The sequence below is a fragment of the Toxorhynchites rutilus genome, chromosome 2 (genome assembly GCF_029784135.1).
Source record: "Toxorhynchites rutilus septentrionalis strain SRP chromosome 2, ASM2978413v1, whole genome shotgun sequence".
In the NCBI taxonomy this organism is placed as follows: Eukaryota; Metazoa; Arthropoda; class Insecta; order Diptera; family Culicidae; genus Toxorhynchites; species Toxorhynchites rutilus.
Window position 1 is genome coordinate 10,856,545 of NC_073745.1, and position 20,498 is coordinate 10,877,042.

General features: G+C 39.4%; 1 protein-coding gene across 1 annotated transcript; it reads left to right on the top strand.

Moving 5' to 3' along the window:
• Positions 1–7,695, top strand: LOC129770601 (uncharacterized). Its single transcript, XM_055773546.1, has 2 exons — positions 1–4,900; positions 4,985–7,695. The coding sequence occupies exons 1-2, from the start codon at positions 1,042–1,044 to the stop codon at positions 6,412–6,414; spliced, it is 5,289 nt and encodes a 1,762-aa protein (XP_055629521.1). The 5' UTR covers positions 1–1,041; the 3' UTR covers positions 6,415–7,695.
• The last annotated feature ends 12,803 nt before the right edge of the window (positions 7,696–20,498 follow it).

The following is a 20,498-nucleotide window of genomic DNA, read 5'->3' on the forward strand; positions in this document are numbered from 1 at the left end:
TTTGAGCATCCCGAGAAAACGTGATCCACAACAACCAAGCGATATTGTTTTCCTCTTTTCCCACACAGTATCGCTTGGTTTGTTTCACTCGAGCAACAATTACTCAGAGAGACCAATTCTCTCTAGAGATAACGTTTTTTGATGTTGCTTTGATCGATGTTTCTGATAAAACAGCTGATTGTATGAAGAGGAGACTTAAATGTACCGTCGTAAAAAATACACGTCTTTGGAAAATAAATGGAGTTCGCGTTTAGTCCGTTCAATGTTTAATGATTAAGTTATGTGTTATGTGTTATGATGTATCCGAAAATTTAAATACGGTTGCGCGCGAACATTTGGTCCTTCGAACCGGATCGTTTAGAATCAGTTTTTCGGATACTTCGTTTAAATTCATTTGCGTAAAGTGTGTTACGAACAATAGCGCACAATTGAACTTACTTGACAATTGGTGAAATAAAGACAATTCTGTTCGCCTTCGAAGTTGAATCGAATTCAAAATACGCGGATTGAGGTCACGGAGTATACAGATTAACCAGAGTTTATTTGATTCGGATCACCAACTGTTATGTAAATTGTGGAGTTCATAACTGAAGCTGAAAAAGAGCGAAACTCCCAACCAGTGAAATTGGAATAAAACAACGCCATCACTTGTGCACCATTGTGGAGTGCAGCTACAATCACCATTGCGCACTGGAAGCTGGGTTGCTGCACTACTGGATGAAGGATTTGACCAGGGAAGTACTGCTCATTCTGTAAGCTTGGTGCATGTGGCTTAGAAATAATAAAGGAATACGACTAAAATAAATAAATAAAAGTGCATGCGAGTTTCATTTAATTTGGCTTGGCCTGAGTTTTTTTTGTCTGGTTGTGTTTCTAAATCTGCTGGATTTTGTGGTTGTTATATTTTTATCCTCATTGCAATCACATTCTGCCTTCTGTCACATCGAGAATCGCGTATCGTGGAACGTAGAGTAAACCAATTTGAAGTAATAGAAATCAGTGAGTGTTATCAGTGGAATAAATACTTACGAAACTATCGAAATGAGCAAGGAATTGAGAGCACTCACAAAGCGGGAACGGCAGATGCTGAATAGCTTGGACGTCGTGCAGCAATTTTTAGAGGATTTTGAATGGGACAGGGATGAGTGCCAGGTTGAAGTTCGGTTGCAGCTGTTGCAGGAGGAGTACAAAGAATTTCTCGAAGTTCGCAACAAAATTGAAATTATCATGGAAGATGCGGATTCTGAGAAATTTGCTGCGGGAGATGAAGATGAAAAAGAGGAAGCAGATCAACTTCGAGAAAAGGCCAATTTTGACGTAATGCGGCAGTTTCAGAATCGGTTTTGTGTGCTGAAGGCACAACTTTTGAAGCTAAAACCTGTCAGTACAGCAGTTTCGAAATGCGACAGAGATCAATCTAATTGTGGACAGCAGACTGCAGCATTTTCTCGAGTTAAACTTCCGGAGATTTCCCTTCCCCACTTCAGCGGTAATATAAAGGATTGGGTTACGTTTCGCGATACCTTTTATAGTCTGATCCATAACAACTCGCAGTTGACGGAAATGGACAAATTCACGTACCTGAAGTCGTCACTCACAGGAGAAGCTCTCCAGGAGGTAAACGGCATCGAGTTGTCTGCGGCCAACTACGATGTAGCTTGGAAGACTCTGGAATCCAGATACGAAAACCGAAAACTCATCGTGAAGGATCATCTGGATGCACTCTTCTCACTCGAACCTCTGAAGAAAGAATCTTACGATGGTTTGAATCATCTTATCTGCGAGTTTGAGAAGAATTTGCAAATGTTGGAGAAAATAGGTGAGATCGTTTCCGGTTGGAGTACATTGTTAGTCCACATGTTATGTTTAAGGTTGGATACCACGACTCTACGTAATTGGGAGACTCACCACAACAGTAAAGAAGTCCCTACGTACGAGAAACTTCTGGCATATCTCCGTAACCATTGCTCAGTTTTGCAGTCAGTTGCTTCTGCCAAACCTTCAAATTTTGATCAGCGTCAACCCAGAGTAGCAGTGTGTCACACTACATTGAAGACCCCGGCCAGATGTCCCTTTTGTACCGATCCCTGGCATTCACCTTTCCAGTGTCCAACATTCCATTCAATGAGTTTGCCAGAACGAAACGATGCTGTATCTCGCTACCGGCTATGTAAGAATTGCCTTCGTCCCGGACATGTCTTCAAAGATTGCGATCGAGGAACCTGTCATCACTGTTTTCAAAAACATCATTCGATGCTGCATGTTGGGCAGATTAAACACTCCGTTCCACAGCCGCAATCCACATTCGCGATGTTGAATCCTCCATCGCAACAACCACAGTCCATGCAACACAACTCACTCCAACAGACACACACTCAGCCACAAAACACACACACAGCCAACTCGCATAGCACACAACGCTCACAGTTCAGCACAGATCATGCCACCACAAGCCAGAATTATGTCGCAGTCCCTGCCACACCAACACCCGATATCCTTCTGTCAACCGCACTCGTTCGTATGAGAGACAACTCTGGAAATTCACTGCTGGCTCGAGCATTGTTGGACTCGTGTTCGCAGCACTGCCTTATGACAAGAGCTTTTTCGAAAAGGCTTAACTTTGATGAAACTTCAGCATATCTGTGCGTGCAGGGGATTGGGTCGTCTCGTAATATTTCAACAAAAGCAGTGAAGGCAGCAGTTTGTCCAAGATCACAAATAATTTCACCATTTGAAGAGGAGATGCAGTTCCACGTGTTGCCAGAATTGACAGTGCCGTTGCCGACGACGAGTTTCAATCCGTCCACTTGGACCCTTCCTGACGTGAAAGTTCTGGCAGATCCGCAGTTCTATGAGAGCAGTCCAGTAGACGTTATCATTGGTGCAGAACACTATATGGATCTGCTAACCGATGGCAGACAAAAGGTAACCGACGATGGACCTACGCTACAAAACACGGTATTTGGTTGGATCCTATCAGGAAGGATTCCACGCAGCTCCTCCAGAATGACCCAGTCAATCACGTTTGTGTGCTCCACGGCAGAGATTGAACAGCAGCTCACAAGGTTCTGGGAACTAGAAACCTGTAACACTACATCCAACAACTCCATCGAAGAAACAATCTGCGAAGAAATATTTGATAAGACGACAGTCAGAGATTCATCAGGAAGGTTCATCGTTACACTACCGAAGAAAGAATTCGCAATTGAACGTCTTGGCGAATCGAAAAGGATAGCAATTAATCGGTTCAGAGGATTGGAACGACGCTTCTCTGCAAATCCAGAACTGAAGCAGATGTATACTGATTTCATCCATGAATATCTACACCTTGGACATATGCAAATCGTTACGGACAGATCTGAAAAGGGAACATACTATCTGCCACACCACGCTGTTTTAAAACCAGAAAGCACTACAACAAAACTTCGAGTTGTGTTCGACGCTTCGTGCAAAACAACGACCGGAGTATCTCTGAATGATGTCCTTCTAGTTGGCCCTGTTGTACAGGATGATTTAATCAGCCTAACTTTGCGCTTTCGGTTGTATCAATATGCTCTTATTGCGGACATCGCCAAAATGTACCGCATGATTCGAGTTCAACCAAACGATAGACATCTGCAGAGAATCTTGTGGAGGGACTCCTCCGACCAGCCCATCAGCTCATTCGAATTGACGACCGTTACGTACGGAACAGCATCCGCACCATATCTGGCGACCAAGTGCCTGCAGAAGTTAGCAGACTATGGTCAGCAAACTCATTCGCTCGCAGCATCCGTCATCAGAAATAACTTTTATGTAGACGACCTGCTATTGAGTATAGGTAGTATTGATCAAGGCAGAGAACTCATACGTGAAATCATCGAATTGATGGAATCAGCCGGTTTCTCTTTACGGAAATGGAATTCGAATTCCCGAAAACTCCTATTGGATGTACCAGAAACCCTGAGAGATGATCGCACCATTCTAGAGCTAGATTCGTCCAGCGCTCCAATCAAAACCTTGGGTTTGGCTTGGGAACCAAGTACAGATAATTTCCGATTCCATAGTCCTAAGTGGAGCATGGCAGCAGATATTACAAAAAGGGTTGTGTTATCAGATGTCTCCAGAATATTTGACCCCTTAGGCTTGGTTGGTCCGGTGGTGGTGAAAGCGAAGATTTTTATGCAAGAGCTCTGGAAATACGAATGCAGTTGGGATGAGCCTCTCACTGATAGTCTTCAACAACAATGGCAAGAATTTCGGAGAAATCTTGTAGACTTGGATGGCATGTCCATTCCTCGTTGGGTCGGAGTCACCGCAACTGTGAAGTCCATACAACTTCACGGATTCTGTGATGCATCAGAGAAGGCATATGGGGCATGTATATTTGTAAGAACCGTCGAGGACAACGATACTGTTTCAACACACCTCTTGATTTCAAAATCACGGGTAGCCCCTCTGGAAAATCTCAAAAGAAAAAATCGTCGGCAGTCCATTCCTCGACTTGAGTTATCTTCAGCACTGCTTCTTTCACATTTGCACGAGAAAGTGATGGCCAGCATCCACATCGAAGTCAAGTCATATTTCTGGACGGATTCGATGATCGTAAAATGTTGGCTTACTTCAGCACCATCCAGGTGGAAGGAATTCGTTGCGAATCGAGTCTCCGAAATACAGCACCTGACGAGTGAAGGAGTTTGGAATCATGTAATGGGAGTTGAAAACCCTGCTGATATTCTTTCCCGGGGCATGACTCCAGCGCAGCTACAATATCAATCCAGTTGGAGGCATGGGCCTGTTTGGTTACAGCTGGACGAATCGAATTGGCCCCAACCCATCCCAATCCAGGAGGAAGAATTAGACAAGTCAATTATGGAAGAGAAAAAAGTCATCACAGTAGTTCTACATGCAATCAACCCAAGTGAGATATTCGGCTTACGATCATCATTATCAGATTTAATTCGACTGACAGCACTCATCCGCCGCTTTCGCTTCAACTCACAAGCTGCTAACCGGAATCGTCGCAAGCATGGATTCATCACCGCTGAAGAACGCGACGAAGCACTGAAAATTTTAGTTCGTCTGTCCCAGAAAGAAGCATTTCCACAGGAGTTTGCTGACTTATCCAAGGGTGAACAGGTTCAGGAGTCCTCTAGAATAAGTTCACTTCATCCGCAGATAACAGACGGCATTATTTGTGTTGGCGGCCGGTTACAGCATGCGCTGTTGTCAACAACTCGGAAGCATCCATTCATATTGCACCATCGACACCCGCTAACAAGAGCAATTGTATCATATTACCACCGTAAGCTGTTTCATGCAGGTCAACAACTCTTGATTTCCACTGTCCGTGAACGGTTCTGGCCGACAAACGCTCGAAACCTGGCCAGAAAGGTTATTCATGAATGTGTTCCATGTTTTCGCAACAGACCCAGAATACACGATCAACTGATGGCAGATCTTCCACCGGAAAGAGTCACTCCTTGCATACCATTTCAGCGAGTTGGAGTCGACTACTGCGGGCCGTTTTGGATTGCGTTTCCACATCGCCGAGCTCGTCCAACGAAATGTTTTGTAGCTGTGTACGTGTGCTTGGTTACAAAGGCAGTGCACTTGGAGCTGGTCGCTGACTTAACAACACAGGCTTTCTTGGCATCACTGAAACGCTTTTCATCACGCCGTGGCAAGCCCAGTCTGGTAATGTGCGATAATGCCACGAACTTTGTTGGAGCCAGACGAGAATTGGACGAGCTATGTACGTTGTTTAACAACCAACAATTCCAACGGACTATTTCTGCAGAAGCAGCGGAAAGCAATATTGATTTTCGGTTCATACCCGCACGTTCCCCAAACTTTGGAGGACTTTGGGAGTCAGCAGTTAAGTCCTTCAAAACATTATTTAAGCGGACCATTGGCACCCACACCTTGCTGTATGATGAGATGCAGACTGTTTTAACACAAATCGAAGCTGTGCTAAACTCGCGACCACTGACTCCGGTGAGCAACGATCCGAACGACTACGAAGCGCTAACACCGGGTCATTTCTTGATCCAACGACCTTTAACTGCGATTCCTGAACCTGATTTGGACGACATACCTGTGAATAGATTGTCTGCTTGGCAACGGACGCAATATTTTATGCAATGCTTGTGGAAGAAATGGTCGGCTCAGTATCTCTCGAATCTACAGAACCGCACTAAATGGACGAAAGAACGCGATAATTTGACTGCTGGGACTATGGTGCTGTTGAAAGATGAAAATTTACCACCATTGAAGTGGCAACTTGGGCGGGTAGTGGAGTTGCATCCCGGATCTGATGGTAATATTCGTGTTGTTACTGTACGCACAAGGGAAGGAATATATAGGCGTGCAATATCCAAAGTCTGTATCTTGCCCATCCGTGATAACATTAATGCATCATCAGAGGAGAACTAGGACTCCTCCAACGGCGGGGGTCGAGAGGCCCCCGCACACCATCGCAGTTTGTATTAAATGGACATCGTTTGTTTTGACTTCACCAGAACTGAGCTTAAATCAGAGTCGAGGTAACCCGTTTTGTTCTTGGTGGTGGAAAGTAATTGCATGCAGTGTGAGGGTGTAGCAGTTGCGCTGGTTACCGAACCAGTTATGTTTGGTGTGGTCCACACCTATACAGCCGTATCGGTTGTCTCAGACGAACCTCAGTTAATCACAGTTTTACGTTTGGTATTTTCGAGGCACACTTGACATCAGCGAGGCCTGATCCTAACTGGGGAATACCGACGTAATGTACACGTCATTCTGTCTGCAGAAGGAACACCAACGCCAGGAGGCGCGGGCGGAGGCCATCCGGCCTCCGTTTCAGGGAAGTCCTTTTTTGTAACATCATTTCGGTTTAAAAAAGCACCCTCTCATTTTATTCATAGCACCACCACCAGCGACGAACGGTATCAGGCACGACCAGTCAACACATAAAGCAAGCACCAGCAAAACAATGAACAGGACAACTGCGACTGCGGAGATAACGTTCCAAATCGTCAACAGAAATTACAGTTACTTTCAACAACAATCTCATCATTCACTAGCATCAGAAACAACCGCAGACAAAGTGTATCAGGCGCATCATCAACGTGTCAACTCCCATCAGCAGAATATAAACACGAACTAAGAATTTGGCAGCAACAACAACAGCAAATGAAACGAAAGAAGGATCACAAGAAAACTCACACATATTGTAGAGCACAATCGGCGAATCTAGGTCAAGTTCATAGTACCGTTACTCACCAGACGTAAATAGTAGCACCAACAATGACCAGATGATGTAAACAAACCGGGATGTACCGTTACCACGGAGAGCGCTGCCTATTTCCGAAGTGTGTGCCAGACAACCTCTATTCTCATCGGTTTCGTAGTAGCTAGAATAGGACAGAAGCAATTGAAATGCAAGATATTTCAAGGCGGCCGGCATGTTTATGCGAAAAGGAATTTTGAGCATCCCGAGAAAACGTGATCCACAACAACCAAGCGATATTGTTTTCCTCTTTTCCCACACAGTATCGCTTGGTTTGTTTCACTCGAGCAACAATTACTCAGAGAGACCAATTCTCTCTAGAGATAACGTTTTTTGATGTTGCTTTGATCGATGTTTCTGATAAAACAGCTGATTGTATGAAGAGGAGACTTAAATGTACCGTCGTAAAAAATACACGTCTTTGGAAAATAAATGGAGTTCGCGTTTAGTCCGTTCAATGTTTAATGATTAAGTTATGTGTTATGTGTTATGATGTATCCGAAAATTTAAATACGGTTGCGCGCGAACAGATGTGAAGAGAACTATTTTGAGGTAAATGAGGTAACTTCAATTCACCGAAGCTTATCAGTGATGTCTCAGAAATTCAAGATGCTTTTCCGAGCATTATGGAAAAAGGAGTATCGAGGGAGAAAATGACATTTTCTTTATTCATAAATTGAAAATAGTAGCTAATCATCATCAAAAAAACAATCGACAATAACGATCATTTACACGGTTATCCATGTGTTTTTCTAAAAAGAGAAGCGGCCATTAAAAGTGGAAGTAAACCCACTTCGAAACCAAAATAACAGTCCGAGGACGACCTTCAATCTTCCCTCGGAGGAGTTACTCATCAGATCCGTATGGTTACGCTCAGCCATCAAGCATCCACATAACTGTCTTGCCACGCTATCAGCAGACCGCGGTATCACCAAGCAACGTCATACATAAGCCACCCTCATTGCTCTAGATCGCACCAAGTCGCTTATGTCATCACTACCAACGTTCCATTAGAACCAGGTAGAACCTAGCCTAGGTAAAAGAAAGAATAACTGGACAGCATCAGAAAGTTGGAACGAGACCTCAGTCACGATTTAGACACTAGAGTTTAAAGACCTTTTGTTAGGATTATAAGAAGAACAAATGTTGAATTTACCTTTTTGTAATGTAATTCCATAATTATATATATGAAAATATCGTGTCACGGTATTTGTGGTCGAAATCCCCCGAAACGGTTCGATCGATTTTAACCCTTTTAGTACCGAACGACGATATATCGAGAAGAGACAAGAGAGTGCGCGCGATGGGTTTTGATGTATTCAATTCATAGTCGAATTCTACACGAAGGTAGAGAGCGAACGACTGCGATTCCCGCGACACAGTCAACAGAAGAGCAATTCCAAATGAAATCGACAAATGACAAAACATGAGTATTTTAGATTCGAATGAAAGTTTGTATTCCGTTTGGGTTAAAGGAAATATGATTTCTCCACAGCAATTGAGATTTTTTTGACTCAAGCGTAACTTCTGAAAAGGGCGTATCGATTTTAGTAGGAGAAATCTTTGATAATTTATATCTCAAAAACTATGAGTCGTACCGAAATAGTGTCTTAGAAAGAGTTATAGAGTATTGATGTCTAAACATGAAAAAAATAAACACTGAGAAAAAAAATAGTACTCTTTTTCTTGTATTTACAAATTTTTTCATTTGCAATATCCAAAATACATATTTTTAAATTTTTTCATATAAAATAGAAGTCATGTAGGAAATTTAAAAAATGTGTTCAAGGTGGTAAAACTATTTTTGACGAACTTTGTGGTACATCGAATTTTAATGAATTTTCGAAACTTCGAATTTTTCTATGTTAACAATCATTTTTAGCCACAAATTATGATTCCTGATGTGATTTGAAACAAAAAAGCTCATTATAAATCTCCTTCTAAATGCAGCCATTCTCGAGATATTTTGAAACATATTTCTAATTTATTGTCTTTTTTATAGTAAATATTCCCTTTTAATATGTTTGTCGTGTTATACCGTCATGTTCGTGAAATTTTATGAATTTGCTTATCCAACAACTTTTCCAAATACATCATCATGGTAAAAATATATGTTTAGGAGTTACGTTGAAAATCATTTGAACACATGTGGGTTAATATAAAACGTAGCGATATTAAAAAATGTTTTTTTTATCTTAATACAAACTTTTAACATGTCATACATGTTGCGCCAATAGAACACAACATTTATAAAAGGAAAAAATATAATTCTCTACAATTTGGTCAAATAATTCCTATATTTATCGGAGTTTAAGAGATACTAATAATAATACTAAATTTTTTAGCATTTTTTTTATCAACATTTATTTTTATCAACTAACAATTTTGTTGTATATAATTTAATTTTTTCATCATTTTCTTATATTTCTATACACTTTATGATAACTTGCTGCATTGTCGTTAGAGTACAACTTTGCTGCTACTTCATTCTCGGATACAGGTACAAAATAATGATACTTTTGGGTACCTGGAATTGGTTTGGTGTTATCATACATGCTACTCAACTCTTCCACACCCTGATCATATTCTTCTTGTGACATATATGAAAATGACAATTTTGTAAGATAGTCTTCTATTCGCTTGCTAGCCCAGTCAAATAACGTTTTTGCACTCGTAATCGGATGATAATGCTGCCTAGCCAAACTAGTTCTTGTTGCCATCCGTTTTAATGTACCACCAATTGCAACAGAAGGTCCTTTGCCGTGTGATGTTGCAAAAAAATGCCATTCAGCGTCAATGTCGTATTCCGATTTAAACTGACATAAACTCGCAAAATTTTTCCTATTTTTATACTAGGATGCAGTACCATCCGACATGAATTTTATTCTTTTTACCTGCATTTGTTGTTTCAAAAATGTTACCAATTTAGAAATAAATACTTGCACAGCTATTGTGTCATGACTTAAAACATCAGATATAACTACAAAGCTTAAATTTGCCAGAGAACCTTTTTCATCTCTCTAATAAACAACGAATGGATGGATTGTTGCTTGATCATTGTTCCAGTGATGACTTTGACCTTCATCTTGAAGCACAAATGAATAATTTTCGGAAAAATCGCAAATCACAACAAACTCATTTTCTTGCAAATTAGCTTTTATATTGTTAAGAAATGTGGACTGTTGTGTTTTAATGTAATCATGAGTAAGTAATTTTTCAATTTTTTTCGCAAAAATACGATACAAATTCTTCCACCGGTTTTACAAGAGTTTCTATGTCGCATCGATCAGTAGAAATCCATTGTGCATAAGTGATTTCAATTAAATTGCGTCCCTGAAGCTCATCTAGAAACCAGTTTCCAAACTCGTCCATTGTTGGTCATTTTTTACATTCACGAAGGTAACAGTATTTTGATCTATTTGATATGTTATATAGTATGTTTCCATATATTCTCTGCATTCAATGTTAAAGGAAGACGGCGCCAGTGGTTGTATGGTTAGCGTAACAGCCTCACAATCCGATCGGCCTGGGTTCAATCCCAGCTGGCGTCGTTGGGATTTTCTGAGGCGAAAAATCTCTGGTTACGTCTTCCTTCGGAGCGGAAGTAAAAGAAGTTGGCCCGGCTCATGAGTTGTTGAGTCTGATAGGTAGGAACAGGTGGAGTCGCCTCCCTGATGTCGGTGATTGGCACTAAAGTGGCGGAAATAGGCCGACGAAAAATAAGCGAAGATAAAAAAAAAAAATGTTAAAGGAATATTTTTTGAGACTATGAAGCATAAGATTTACATTTTCATGGAATGTACAAACACAAACGTTATGATTTCCTGAACTACTCAGCAATTTGCAATGCTTCGGACGCATTGATGCAAAAGAGCTAAATATACATTATAGAGGTACCTTAAAGGTACCTGACTTTATATACTTGTACAGAGATCGCTTAAAGATACCTGACTTTATACCCCTATACAGAGGTAGCTTAGAGACACCTGACTTCAGGTATAATCTAGGCATAACGTAACACGAATAATATGTTAAAAGTTTGTATTAAGAAAAAAAAAGATTTTTTAATATGGCTACGTTTTGTGTTAACCCACATGTCTTCAAATGTTTTTCAACGTAACTCCTAAACATATATTTTCACCATAATGACGTATTTGGAAAAGTTGATGAAAATTTTAAGCAAATTCATAAAATTTCACGAACATGACGGTATAACACGACAAACATATTGAAAGGGAATATTTACTATAAAAAAGACAATAAATTAAAAATATTTTTAAAAATATCTCGAGAATGGGTACATTTAGAAGGAGATTTATAATAAGCTTTTTTGTTTTAAATCACATCAGAAATCATAATTTGTGGCTCAAAATGATTGGTATCATACAAAAAGTTTCGGAAATTCATTATAATTCGATGTTCCACAAAGTTTGTCAAAAATAGTTTTACCATCTTGGACATTTTTTAAATTTTCTACATGACTTCTATTTTATATGAAAAAATTTAAAAAAAAACTAAAAAATATGTAATTTAAAGTTTTTTTTTTGTAAATAAAAAAAGGGTACTAATTTTTTTTCTCAGTGTACATTTTTTTCATGTTTAGACATCAATACGCTATAACTCTTTCTAAGACACTATTTCGGTACGACTCATAGTTTTTTAGATATAAATTATCAAAGATTTCTCCTACTAAAATCGATACGCCCTTTTCAAAAGTTACGCTTGAGTCAAAAAATTCCCAATTGCTGTGGAAAACTCATATTTCCTCCAACCCAAACGGAATACAAACTTTCATTCGAATCAAAAATACATGTTTGTAAAATCTGCATATTTTGGACGATTTCATTTGGAATTGCACAGAAGCGGAGTGGAAAAATACATTCACTTGCCAAATGCTACCATGGACAACGCAGAAACAGCCCTGCTTTTGCCAGGCTAAAATACAATGCATCGTCTTGCCAGTAGCTGTGTTCAAACAAAGAGTATTTAATGAACTTCATTACAATGTTTCCCGATTGAATGGCATTTTTTTGGGAATTGGATGAATTTTCTCATACATACAGTTTAATCGCCGGACGGATCGCAATTTCACATTCTGTAATCCGTTCGACTGAAGTCCAAACGAGTTGTGTAAATGTAAGTAACCTTGCCACGCTTCGCGAAAATGGTAATATATTTACGGGTGGAAAAAATACGCTCTTTAACACGTTGGGCCCCGAATTATTCTCGTTGCGCTTTCCATTCAGCCCGCATCAAAAGCTTTTGCACAATATCAGTGTCGGTCCCAACTCCGAAAGATACCTATTGTATACATAGAAAATAGTCAGAAATTCGACTAGAAAGTAGTCACATTTTGTAGAACATTTTTTATTTTGTAACTGTCAGTTCCAGTCAGTCAGCGCTTTTCTACAAAAAGGGACCGACGCGGAGCTCAACATGTTGAACGAAAATTATAAATTGAAATTAGCTCTACCGTACCAACTATGTGTTCCATGTAACAGAGTAACACGTTCTCTGCGATTGGGAAAAACTTGAGCCATAATTGTGTCTGATAAAGATTTTATATTATGGATAGAGTTTTGTCGGAAATTAATAGAAAAAAATATGTGGCTCACATGCATCGCGAGTACTTGGTACACTCAACTGATGATGCCAACACCCACCGCCAGATGTCACTGATATGGGCAGCAAAAAAACAGTCCACAAATGGAAATTCGGACTATGCGTAAGATACCATAGAGTGAATCAAGGCGCTTATATCAATGTATAACAGGCGAAACAGCATAATCACTTCATAAAAAAGGGGATTACGGTTCGTGGAGCGGGGGTTGTTTGTTTTGTTATTGCTAGGATACGCCATTTTTGCATTTTCACATGCGAGAGTAGTGGAAATGAGAATGAAATTCTACAAAATCATCCCTTCCTTTTCACATAAATTCGCGAGAACCGAACATAGTAGGCATCGTTCGAATAAGCGTCGTAGCAGTTTGTAGAGAGCCGCCGACAGCGTTCTAATGCTGTTTGTAAACAATACCGACAGCAATTCCAATATGGCTGAAAGTGCATTTCATATGATAGTTTCACCTGGTACATATAGAGGCGCCTTGGAGTGAATGACTGGGGCGAGAAGTGAAAGACCAAGATTGCAAAGTGAAAGAGGACTGGAAAGGTCGACTTTGGAGAAAAGAAAAGAAGAATAGAGAGAAAAGATACGATCGTGTAGAGCAATTCTAAATGAAATCGTCCTAAAAATGCAGATTTATATTAGATTAGATATTAGTAACATGTGTTTATGTTTCGAATGAAAGTTTGTATGCCGTCTGGGTTGGAGGAAATACGAGTTTTCCACAGCAATTTGTAATTTTGTGACTCAAGTGTAACTTTTCAATAAGGCGTATCGATTGTAGTAAAAGAAATCTTTGATAATTTATATCTCAAAAACTATGAATCGTTTCGAAATAGAGTCTTAGAAAGAGTTAAAGAGTATTGATGTTTGAACGTGAAAAAAATATACGCTGAGAAAAAAAATAGTACTCCTTTTTTATTTAGGAAAAGTAACTTAAATTATCTAAATATCTAAAATATGTATTTTTTTAAGTTTTTTCATATAAAATAAAAGTCATGTAGAAAATTCAAAAAATTAGTTTAACTATTTTTGTCAATCTTTTTGGAACTTAGAATTTTTATGAATTTTTGAAACTTTGTATATTAACAATCAATTTTAGCCACAAATTATGAATCCTGATGTGAATCAAAACGAAAAATCTCATTATCAATCTCCTTCTAAATGCAGCTATTGTCGAAATATTAAAAAAAAAAATCTAATTTATTGCCTTTTTATAGTAAATAGACCTTTTAATATGATTGTCGTGTTATACCGTCAACTTCATGAAATTATATGAATTTCCAATAACTTTTCCAAAATAATTTTGATAAAAATATATTTTTAGGATTTTTTTTTGAAAAACATTTGAAGACCGGTGGATCAATACAAAACGTAGTAATATTAAAACAAATTGTTTAATAGAACATTTTACCAGCTCAATCAAAACGCAAACAGTTTTCAAAGTAGAATTGAAATCCCAACAACACAAATACACCTCGTTGATTCAACCGGACGTTATAGGTACAAAAATAATTAACTTGTTTACGTTATGCCTAGATTGTACCTGAAATTATGTCATATTATATATTATATTATATAATTGAATATAATATATTATATTATCAAACATTTATCTTAATATCTAGAATCGTTACGCCTTATTGAAAAGTTACACTTGAATCAAAAAATTCCCAATTGCTATGGAAAACTCATATTTTCTCCAACCAAAACGGAATACAAACTTTCATTCGAATCAAAAATACTCATGTTTTGTCATTTGTCGATTTCATTTGGAATTGGTCTGTATCGCTCGCGAGTGTTGGTGGTATAAATTTTGCCGTCCAATGACAACCGTCATTTTCGGCAGCATAAACATCATTTCATTCGTTATATGTTATCGATCACACTCGATTGGTTTTTTTAATCGTTGACACATTCAAACACACTTAAAATACTTTAGTTTTTCATGGTCTACTAACATGATGGGATCACGATTAACATCATTACAAAGATGAATTTGAACATATTGTAATGTAATTTGATCTAATTCAAGACGTTGATCTTTCAGGCGGAAAACGAAACGCCCGACTATTCGGACTATTCTCACCTTTGTTAAATTCATCAAATCTCCGGCTTCTAGCAGGAAATAACACATCCAAGAACGACTCAAATCAATAGAGGAAGAAAAAACTAATCAAACGAAAAGGACATCTAATTGTATGTGACACAAAGAGGGGCGATCCATTTCCTAGATATGATCCATTCAAGTTGGAACAATCGAATCATGATACCTGTATCACTTCCTATTTTCTTTATTTTGTTCGTCTTTTCAACTCAGTCCAAATATTTATTTCTTGTTTTATCCCTCTGCAAGCTCTATTATACGGAGAGGGGACGGCTTACAATTCTGTTTTCCTCTGCCAGAAGGAGAAAACTTTTTAATAATATTTGTTAAAGTTTTTCCTGCTTACTTGGTTGTTCCTTTAAGGTTGAGCGCTAGACGAAATGAACCGCTGGATTTGGTCTGCAGTGGTATCAGTTCATAGCCATCGATGATTGTATCTCGGAACTAATTCCACTGTCAAAGATGCTGGTTTTTTCTGCTATTAAAACTCTCTCAAGTTTGAATTGTCTGGATTTAAAATCAGGTACTGAATTGGCAAGTTCTTGTCCCTCGCCACAAAAAAGGGGAAAACTTTATTTTTCCCGCAGCAGATGAAACGAAAATCGAATCAAATATAAATGGTAATAACAATAATTTGAGATTATAACTTCTCACAAAGGAAGGTTATTTTCGACATTTCTCCCTTTCGCAATGAAAGCCCGGAGTAAAGTTATTATTTTCTCCAGATTTATTTATCCTTCTCCCGGCAGTAACTATGTTCCAGTTAGTAAATATTCGCAGTTCCCGAGGCAAGTAAGCTGCAGTTGTGGGAATTTTTTTTCCCCATCGTCATCATCATCAGCATCTCCGCCAGGGTCTCCACGTCATGCTCAAATCAGCACGTTAAATTTGTCTGAGAAATTCCGCTAAGTAAGCGGCAACTTCTCCGGAGTTTATCTCATTCAATCGGTGGGAAGACGATGTGGCATATAGATCTCGCCGGGGGTATAAAGTTTTTTTTCCAGCTTTTTCCATCAAGGTAGTCTAGTCTAAGCTAGATAATAATAATTGTTCAATTGATTGAAAATAAGAGTTTAATGAGGTTTATTTTTCGAATATTCGAAAATATGCATTTGTGCTCAAATCTTAAAAGTTTTAAATAGCCCCTTAAAACCAATTAACGAAAAAGCTAAGTTCACTTCTCCACATTCCACCGTCTCAATTCGGGGATCCGTGACTGAGAAGTTTTCCTGCGAATGATTACATTCACAAGTATACATTTCCATCATTCCGAAACACAACCTAATTCTGATTTGCTACACTGATTCCTGCACTCGCTGATTCATTCCGCCGGAACATTAAAGCTCTCATCTAGCGATCTGTTCGAGTTCTGAGTTGTTGTTTTTTCGCGGCAGCCCAGAAATAAGTTTCGGACCAACAAAAAAGTAGCGAAAATGCCGCAAAAGTACGTGATTAGCATCGATGATGATCTATGTGGAAACTTGGACCAGGAAGCACGTGTTTCGCCCACGAATGGATCAGAAAACCACCCCCTCCCCAACCCGCTCAAGCCGTTATCACGATCCGCACAAAAGGAACAAACGAATCTCGATCGGTGGTGGGAGTGGTGATGGTGCGGGAAGAAGGTGCTTTCCGGCGAATGGCAAAATCGGAAAAAGCGCCACGGCAAGCCAGCTCAACCGAGTAAATGTCAATATTTGGCAATCCTCAGCAAAGCGATTTTCGAAAATGTGCCTTCATTCAATCGAAAGAAGTCAGCAAATCGGGCAGATATTTGTTTGGCTAGTTTCCTAAAATTTGGTATTCCCTGTTTGACTTTGCAGTTATTTCGTGTGATGCCTTCGAGTGAGCGCAGTGATCTTTAATTTTCACCTCGGCAATCGCATGCAGCGAGAGAAGAAGCATTTTCCCGACGGAAAAATAATTTATTTTTCACGATTGGGTTTAATCGGATTAAAATTTTTGATCTGATTGGCTTTCTTGTTCCTTTCTGAATCATTTTTTCTCTGTTCTGTCCTCGTTCCCACCTCGGCATGGAAAAGTTAGCAAGCGAGAAAAATTGCCACAGACTGTGTCCAACTGGGGCCGGGGAGGTGGTCAAACCTTTCCCTTTCAATGTTTGCCATTCGCCAGACGAGAGTGCCCGTGGACGGAAAGTCACATTCATCATTGTGTCTGGGACAGGGCTGAAGCCTTCGTTAAGCTTTGTAATATGCGTTGATGTCGATATTAATGCGATTTCGATTTCTACACTAGAAGCCGAAGATCTCTTTAATAGCTCTTAGCACTATTTTTTTTCCAATTTCAATTGGAGTTTAATTCTCACTCCCGACATTCTTCCGAAATGGAAGATAAAAGTGGCGAACCAGTCAAAAGTGTTGAGAGTCACTATAATACAGAACAATAAAAAATCGCCTTTATCTCCGAATACTTGAACCTTCGCCTTAACTCCAGCTTCACGACCTCAGAATCGACAGTATTTTGCATATTCCTTCCTTTATTTCTTCTACATTCTTCACCACTTTAGGTCATTTTAGAAGGTGCCCCTTCATAATGGCTCAGTATTTTTCTATCTAGAGTGTATGAGGGGAGATTTTTTTCAACTGCTCTTGAGATACGCGAGCACTACTTTTGTCAATAAATCTGGCCTTTTGTTCTTAATCGGTCCAAAACTTCACATTAGTACGGTGATGAAACAGGCATTCGGCGGTCAACGATTCGATAACACTGAAAAATTCGTGAGGCAGTTACATCGTACTTCAAAAAGTTGGACGCTACGCACTTCGTGCTCGGAATAGAAAAACTCGTGCCACGCTATCAAAAACCTCGCCTCGAACGTTACGGCGATTATGTAGAAACATAGAAAATAAAACGTAGATTACGAAAATCACCTTGTTTTTTGTCCTAACTTTATTTTTCCGCGATTTCTGAGGCACTGAAACATATTTTTTGAACGACCCTCGTATGATGAGTCGATGCGATCAGAACAATGTCCTACGATGCTGTTAGTTGTGCCAACAATCCACAACATATACGCGAAGGTAAGGTGCGAACATCTGCGATTCGAAGCGTCGTGAGGAAGAATACATTCACTTGCGAGACGCTATCATGAGCAACGCCGAAACAGCCTTTGTCAATGCCAGCCCAGAACGCAAAGCGCAATTCATTGTCATGATATTACAGCACTTGTATTCAAACAAAAATGAAATCTTTTACACGTTGCGTGTCTCTCCGTGCTGAATACAACACAATAATCATAAACAGTACGCGTTTATTTTATCGAAGGTCAATGCGCACTGTCTCCGCCCAGATAGTTTCTGAGCAGAGTTTCGAAGAGTAGACTGGCTACCCGATGATGTGGTGAGATTTGATCGAATATAATCAAGACGCTTGATGTATATTGATTGGTGTTTTATTTGCGAGTGACCACGCTCTGAACATTTCGTGCCCTATTTAAACGATTGGCCCATAGTCATTTGAATAGCGTTTGTTTGGGTTGCGTCTGGCTTCGTATAGTGGGTTCGTTTCCATTCGTTCCCATTCTGACAATTGGGTTGTTATTGTAGGTGTGTTATGATTGTTTACATATTGTTTTGTTGTGCTGAATCGTGAATGGTAAGTACTGTGTGTTGTGTGTTGCAGTGATGGAAAAACAGGAAGTGGGTTATATTTATGGTATAACCGCAAGGGTGACGTAGGACTATCGTTGATTTAGAGATCATTTGTATGAAGTTGAATCTGAATTCATTCTGAATGAATGAATATTTGGAGAACTTCGAAAACGAGAGCGTTACGTTGGAGGCACAAGGTTTTATGCATCCAATATTGGATACGGAAATATCCTACTGATGGGGAAGAATAATCTTCAGAAGCTATCCTGTTGATTGCGATTGATTGAAAAATCACAAAACCTAATGTATTTGGTCACAGTGTTACATGGATAGAAAACATTAAAATAAACTCTTTCATATGAATGTAATTTTAAATTCCCAGAGGAACTGGCAGATTATTTTCAGTAACGATTAGATATTTCCACATTTTCCTCGATACTGGAAGCCCACCAGTGGTTAATGCTAACTCGATAACCATCTGTTAATAGCACTTGATTGAAACATATTTGGTCACAGTGTTACATGGATAGAAAACATTCAAATAAACTCTTTCACATGAATGTATTTTTAAATTCCTAGAGGAACTGGCAGATTATTTTCCGGATCTTTCTCGATCCAAACGGAAAGAATTCCGTGCGTGTATGTGTGTGTGTGTGTGTGTGTAGCGACTGCTTCGAGATCTTCCCGGGGAACCGTTTGTAGCATCACTCTCCTCCTGATGGATTCCCTTCTGGCCTAAGGTGCACAAACAGGCTCTTGGTGACACCGTTCATCCGCGCTTTCATGATAAATGAAGAGCTTCACCACAACAGCGACAACATGCTCCAATCGCTGTTCAATTAGAACTGAGTGGATTTCCGAGCGGCGCTCGCTTATATACCGATTGGTGATTTCAATAGCCTATTTTGAAAGCAAATTTAAGACTATTGAAACAAGTTTTTGGATCAGAAAGTAACAAGTATATAACGCGTAGACATTTTATCTTTCGAATGAAGTGTTTATCATACCATTTCGTTCAGTTGTTTAGGAGCTATTAACACTCAAAATCTCGGTCTCCGGCGTAACGCTTTCGTTTTCGAAACTTTGATTTTACACCCCGGTATAGAAATGAAAGACGTAGTCCTACGTCAAAAAATCGCCTCGAGCGATCAATGAATAGGTATACGTCATTCTGTGTGTTCTTTGTGCAATTTGGTTGGTTCAGGTCAATCACGGAGAGCAACTACAAATTGTACAGTCTACCCAAGCTCAAGCTCAAGCTCGGGCGATCAATGAATAGGTATATACCACTAGTCAGATGTATTGACGTCACCAGCAACGAGCGATGCTTTCGTTTTCGTCATGCTTACATAGAGAACACTATAAACGGAGAGCTGCCAAAATCTCACAAAAGCGATATGGCAGTGGAATCATTACTGTATGCACTCCCAATGCTTTGCTCATACGATTGGAGGTTTATCGTGAGGGCACGCTACAAACGATTAATCTCAGCTGGCGAAGCTGGGGATCAGATATTGTTCGGACTGTTTACTACTGACGAACATTTATGATCTGAGCATTACATCGATCTGCACACAAACCGAGTGGAAAGAGTCTTTCGTTTCTTCTACCTAGATCCGTTGATGCGATCCATTAATAAACTAAGAATAACCAAGAGAACATCATTCTGTTGGGAAGGGAGAGGAGTTATAGTTGATCGCAACTTGTACACATTGCGATCTGTACAGTTTGCGATTAATCATGGATCGAATCATTATCGCACAATTTCCATCCTTGGTGTGTTGTGATTAATATGATATCTATTCTCTTTGCAGGTAATTGTTGCTGTATGAAAAGGTAAGTGACAATAACTATTTAATGTATAGCTACGTTAACCGTTTTCGTTTACACAAACAAACACAAACACAT

Excerpts from the sequence above, each read along its gene's own strand:
- LOC129770601 (XM_055773546.1), top strand. The coding sequence starts at position 1,042 with ATGAGCAAGGAATTGAGAGCACTCACAAAGCGGGAACGGCAGATGCTG. Across the intron at positions 4,901-4,984 it reads TCTACATGCAATCAACCCAA|CTGCTAACCGGAATCGTCGC; the intron begins GTGAGATATTCG and ends TCAACTCACAAG.